The sequence below is a fragment of the Rutidosis leptorrhynchoides genome, chromosome 7 (genome assembly GCF_046630445.1).
Source record: "Rutidosis leptorrhynchoides isolate AG116_Rl617_1_P2 chromosome 7, CSIRO_AGI_Rlap_v1, whole genome shotgun sequence".
Taxonomy (NCBI): domain Eukaryota; kingdom Viridiplantae; phylum Streptophyta; class Magnoliopsida; order Asterales; family Asteraceae; genus Rutidosis; species Rutidosis leptorrhynchoides.
The window spans coordinates 50695879-50702631 of record NC_092339.1 but is presented as its reverse complement, the minus strand read 5'-3'; the positions used below and the strand labels follow the sequence as shown (position 1 = coordinate 50702631).

Here is a 6753-nt window from a genome sequence, read left to right as displayed (position 1 = left end):
CGACTAAAAGAGACCTAAAACCTCAGCAACCAAATGAAACCAAAAGCAAAACTGAAACGTACACGAACCACTTGCACGTCTTAAGGTGTCTTATCACCAACTGTAGGAATCTTCACTAGTAATCACCATACCATGAAACTTACTTTGTGTTCCAATCCCTATGGTGTCTTATCATTTTGTAACAAAGCTCGTATTTTCAATAAATAGAATGTACTAAATATTATTCCAAGGGAAGAAAATTGATTTTTCAGTTTGGATTTCAGTTATTCGTTTCTTTAATTTTAGCGTAATTTTTTTAATTTTAGAGTAAATTATACTGATGGGCCTTTTACTGATTTACTCAACATCTCCTATTTTTTTAAAAAAAAAATTACTCCGTACATTGATCATTTTGACCAATTAAAAGGCACGTCTATGATCTTACCACTAACGCTCGTTAATTACAGTATATAATAAATCAATACGGAATAATGTTTTACATAATAATGATTTGACTTGAGATATATCATATATTCCTTTGAAACTACGTAAAGTTGAATTATTTAAAGCCAACTGATTGCTAACGAAGCACTTAAAGAGCGTCACCCGTTGCAAAGAAGTGAGTCAAAGTGTATCAGCTCAATTAAATATGTATGTTACTACACCTGTTATAACATATTTATTTTTAACTTCATTGAATTATCACTTTGCATAAAACATTATATCAAATATACAAATTTATGAGAAACATACAACAAGTGTTAAAAAGTAATCGTTATGAACCTTCAAAGTTTAATGATTAGCAACTACAAAAACCAAAAATAGACACAAAATACCTCAAACTTAAACAAAAACTTTCAATCTATCTTGACAGAAGAAAAAAGCCGATGAACAAAGAAGAAAGATGTCAAGAACCCAACCGCGCCTGTTGCAAGCATTACGGCTATGACCATGAACAACGAATACCCCAAGTACAACATTGCAGACACGGGCCCACTTAAACTTTGTAGATCAAACACAAGATAGTTAATTGAATACAAGAAGATATACAAAGCAACCGAACCGGATGCAAAGAATGATTTCCACCACCATTTGTAATCCTCAACACAAAGATGCATATAAGTGAGGACTAACGACACCTCAGCGCAAACGGTCACAAGTAAAATAAGAACGACGAAAAGGAACCCAAAAACATAGTACACGCGCCCAAGCCAAATGCTAGACATGATAAAGAAAAGTTCAATAAAAAGCGTCCCGAAAGGGAGGGTCCCAGCCCCAAGTACCAGAATCCACGAAGGGAACTTCTGGGCCGGGACCTCTCTCGGGATTTGATTGGTTCGAACCGGGTATGCGAGGAATGGGGCTTTAGTGGCCATGAAACCGCCGATTAGGGTTAAGGGTACCGAGATCCCGAACCATAATAGGATTAGAACCAGAAAGGTGGAAAATGGGATAGCACCCGTGCTATGGCTACCCCATAAGAGCGAGTTTATGGTGATTAGTATTAAAAATGAGATACCGGGAAAGAAACATGATACGCGCCATGAGATGGAAAACCATCCTCGACGTTCACCTGCTCCAAGTGTTCGATGTAGCCAAACAGCAATGTAACCAGCAACGATGCCCAGTAACACGTAAAACACAAGCATGCCTGAAAAATATAGATATGTAAATCAATCTTAAGTCATTACTGCTGGCACTTGAGGTGTAATTTCGACCCATTTCTTATGACTATGCTGACTTAGGTTATTATTATTATCTTTTAATTTGACCAGTTAAACGGCTAAATTCGAATGAATTAGCTACAAAGAGGTATGTCAGATGTGGGTTGGAACGGGTCGAAAGTTACTTAAAGTGTCATGTTAATGCATACAACCTTCTAAATGGAGATTCTCATAAAGAAAGTTAAGATCTTTATTGTAATGTGGAGTAGTAGTTTTAACAATGCTTACCGTATAGCTTAGTAAAACGATCTTTTTGAATGATAGAATGTGTTTTCAGTACCAAACTCGCTCCATTATAAAGTATAGAAAACTTTACCCATATTGACCCATTAGCTACAAAGAGACATGTTAAATGGGTTGGAAGGGATCGAAACTCAGTCCATTTTAAAGTATAGAAAACTTTACCCATATTGACCCATAGCTACATAGAGACATGTTAAATGGGTTGGAACGGGTCGAAAGTTACTTAAAGTGTCATGTTAATGCATACAACCCTCTAATTAGCGTTTTTCAGTACCAAACTTTGTCCATTTCAAACTATAAAATTCTTTACCCATACCGACCCATTATCCAATTCATTTGTAACCTTCAGTTAACGAATGTAAGTTACTAGTCGAGACGTAAGGTGTAAGACTTTGACTCTCACACCTTATATCAAAGTACGAATACATTTAATACCTGTAATGAGGGTCCCACGTGAAGCCGGAGACATGAATCCAAGAGCAGCAAAGAAGATCAACGCAACCCCCATCGCAAGAATTCGACACCCATCCGCAACCATAATACATAAAAGTTTAGGGTTATTTGGAGATCGAAAAACATCGTTAACAACAAGTTTCCACCCTGATAATTCCTCATTCAAATGAGCTTGAGCTTCCTTATCTAACTCCTCATAATGGGCCAAATCTCTACGAATCGTCCTTAAAAATATCACAAGGACTATACCCGCAAGAAAAGTTATCACCATTAACGAGTTCATAATTGAAAACCAATGAACTTTTGAACCTTCCATTTTCAAATAAGCATCCCATCTCGAAGGCCACTTTATATCACTCATAACAAACGAAACGTCATATGTATAAGCCATTGGCATACCTTCTTTAACACTCATTCCAACCGAAACCGGATCACAATTGATTTGAGACGGATACTTACCATAAGAATCAACATTCTTTAGTTTGTTAAGATCATGATTTACGCTACAAGGAACAACTTCGAAACCAACAACTACATAACCTTCATCAGTGGTTTCGTTAGCTGGTGTGATCAGCTCGGACCCATCTCCGGTCCCAATCACACCAGCTACATTATTATGTTCATACTTATGAACCAAAACCGTAAACTTTAAATGGTTAAACACATAATAAGCATCTTGAACCTTAACTCCTACAGGGTAACCAGTCCATTTAAGAGATACTCCATCTTTTGCCATATACCTAATGGCGGGAAGATTATCAAGGTTTATATTAACTTGATATATTTCATCGATTCGTTTCTTCAAAGTGTTGAATTCTTCGTTTGTTAACGGATTCGTTTTGCATAAAAAGATTTCGGATTCATTTTTGTACATTTTGAACTTATATGGAGAGTTTTCGATTCGATCTCCCATTAGAAGCTCACCTAGATTTTCAGCACTATCTTTGATGCCTTCGAGAGGTTTACAGAACGGTAAAGTGTAATAACCGTACGGTATTTCGGTATCTATTGATGTTAAGGAGTTAACTTTTACTGATAACTGATCACCCACAAAATATCTATGGGGAAAACTGCCAGGAAGATAATAGCCTTCAACAGTTTGATGAATCAAACATAATATCAGAACCGAAACGAAAATCTTGAACATGTTTGAAATTCCGTTCAAGAATCGCCAAAACGGATCCTTTTAATGAACAACAGATACAATGTGGATCTAACCTGAAAAATATTTCGAAACTTTACCTTGTGATTTCAGTTGGGTGATCATGAATTGGAATCAAAACAAACATCTTTAATCATAAAACTTTCAGCTATCACTTGCATAAGCAAATAAGCAATGGGTATCTAAACCAATCTCAATATGAAGATCATGAAACAAATAAAAAAAATTAGGATTATTAGGTATGCAGTAATTAGCTGATCATATGAATGTATATCATATCTCAACATCATATGGTAATTAAAGAGACATAATTTAAAATAAGGATTAATAAATCAAACTTCATTGTAAAACCAAGATCCTGAATCTATCAGAACCTTTTTGCAGTAAAATTACATATTGCTTTTGTGAAATCATGAAATAGATCTAAAAAGGGTCGGATTCACTATGTTAACAATAGAGTGAAGGTGAATTAAAGGAAGAAGAGCTGACCTTGTTTGAGATCTTTGAACCCTAAAAAGATGCAGTATTAGGAATTATGAAATGATGAAAGGTGATATGAGCACAAACAGATGAGAAGAGTGGTATTTATATCTTTGCATGTTTTGATTTTTCACATGTTGATGCTTTTTAGAGAATTCCATGAAGTGTGGCATAAGTTTGATATATTCACAATGTGCATTTGTAATGTTAACTCAAAGGTAACCAACAACACCAAATTACATATATTATACTTCCTTATGTATCTTAAAAGATACTGTAACAAGCAGGTTGGTCAGCCGCGTATTGCGGCAGCCACCCTTATACTGTTTGCGAGAAAAAAAGTTATAATATTTAATTATATAATTTTTAATAAAACTATTTTAAAGTTAGTGAGCTTAACATAACTTAAGAGACGATAATTCATTTCAACATACGAAACACATATTACATAAACATATATATAACAACGGAGTGCAAAATGGAGTGCTTAGGGATTAGAAAAGAGGAAGCTATGACAATGGAGTGGTGATGGAGTGCTTAGGGATTTTCCATCCAAAATATATCTCGTGAGTTCAAATCCACACAGCTGGAAAAATGAATCTCTTCGTGACTATAGAGGTTCATCTGCAATGACTTCGAGTTGACTGCAAAATAGGTAGTCGCCCTAATATTAGTTAGCTCATAGAGAGAGTCAGATACCTAAGTATCAAAAAGTAAGATATCACATTTAAACTTAAATTCATAATCACATGACTAAATGATACTTCTATACCAATAAGTCGATGATCCATTAATACTATTTATTAGTTTTGTGTTACCGAATGGTAGTATTTGTCGATACTGCTTTCACCATTGTTTTTATTATATTTTTATTGAAGTTATTATTGGAGTATTTTTTTTTTTTTTTGGGTATACTTGGATTTTCGATCGGCTTTGCGAATCGACTGATTCAAGGGTGACCAAACAAGTCTTGAATCCGTACCCAAACACAACCTGAAACTAAACAACAAAAAGCTAAAAGAAAAGGAAAGCAATAAGTAGGCGAAACAAGTGTCGCCTGAAACGTCAAGTTATGGCCTGGACACCAGATGAAGAAAAAATACTGGCGGACGTTAGCGTGATGCTTAGGAAAATCCGCATATCGGAAACTTGCAAACGCATGATTCGTTTTGGAATACCGTTGTAGCCAGTTTTAATCGTGCGTCTGAATTCATAAGGAACAACTATCAACTAACGTGAAAATGGGGGGAAAATGTCACGCGAAATCAAAGTATTTATTTCTATTCAAAATTAATTTAAAAAAGAATGTCGGGATCGATATGTACACATTAAAAGGGGAGTGATATGTACACAACCCATTTTTGTTATGTACACAACCATCATGCTTACAGTATTGTACTGTACAGCACTATAAAGCATGATTGTGTACATAACAAAATAGGTTGTGTACATATCATCACCCTAATTTAAATTAAACCTTACATTAATAATAAAAAAACATTACATACAAAAATATTACATAAATAAATAATACGAAACTTATTATAATAAAAAAATTGTCAAAAGGCATAGAATCTTTGTCGAAGTGGAGCTAGTGACATGGATATCTTGGAAGCAGCACATGCACAATATCGGGAGCGTGAGCGTCACAATTTTACGCAAGAAGAAGCCACGTCCACAATATGAACCCTTACGGGTTGATCCGAACCCGAATCACACAGATTTAAGGGTTGATGCGTATTGGCACCAAACGAAGACGAAGACAAAGATTCTACGCCTTTTGACAATTTTTTTATTATAATAAGTTTCGTATTTTTTATTTATGTAATATTTTTGTATGTAATGTTTTTTATATTAATGTAAGGTTTAATTTTGTAACGACCCGACTTTTTCGCCTTATATTTATACTTTATACTTTCACGAATCTGCATATATGTGCGTACTGAGCTAGATAATATTTTGGGATCATTATCCATGTTAATTACTTTCGTTAATATCTTAAAACATGTTATTAAGTGCTTAATTACTTAACTTGATCCTCGAATGCTTTCACGACAGTTAGTGTCACTTGTCGTTTAGAACGAAATACGTACTTGGTACACATTAAACTTTGATCATAATTGGAGTATTATGACTACTTAATCCTAATTGTACTTCTTAATGACAATTATGAACTTCGTTGATTTCTTAATTACGCTTAGTGTTTTATTAATGCACACTAGTTGTATTAATGGGGCTTATTGCTTTAATGGACTTAGTTTATCAAAGGCCCACCCTACTCTAGCTATTGGGCTAGTAAGTGAGCCCATCTTAATGGATTTATGAACCCATTAAGATATAAGACAAAGTCCATTAAGAATTAAGACAAAATGCTTGCATGCTTATGTACCCTTTCTTACATATTTTAACACCATGCAACATGCTAGCCAACATGCCTACATCACCATTTATACCACCACCATGGACCACCCAACCCCCAAAACCGATCGGTTTGGGGGAGGATGTTTTATTTTATTTTATTTTTCTTTTTCTTTCTTTGTTATATACATGCACTTCATTCATTTTTCACAAACACACACTTCTCTCTACATTCTCACTCTAGAATTCTCTCCCATTTGTAAGTTCTAAAACTCATTTCCTTTTTTTTTTTACAAAACCGAAATCATCATCATTATTCAAAGATTCAAGTTTTGTAGCTTGAATCTTCATACA

The 6753-nt window shown here is 34.7% G+C and overlaps 1 protein-coding gene across 1 annotated transcript; it reads right to left on the bottom strand.

Annotated features, from left to right (window-relative positions):
- Positions 1–836: 836 nt before the first annotated feature.
- On the bottom strand, positions 837–3546 carry LOC139858431 (transmembrane 9 superfamily member 11-like). The gene is made up of 2 exons (XM_071847279.1): positions 2382–3546; positions 837–1630 (listed from the first exon to the last, which is right to left on the bottom strand). The coding sequence occupies exons 1-2, from the start codon at positions 3544–3546 to the stop codon at positions 837–839; spliced, it is 1959 nt and encodes a 652-aa protein (XP_071703380.1).
- Positions 3547–6753: the final 3207 nt, after the last annotated feature.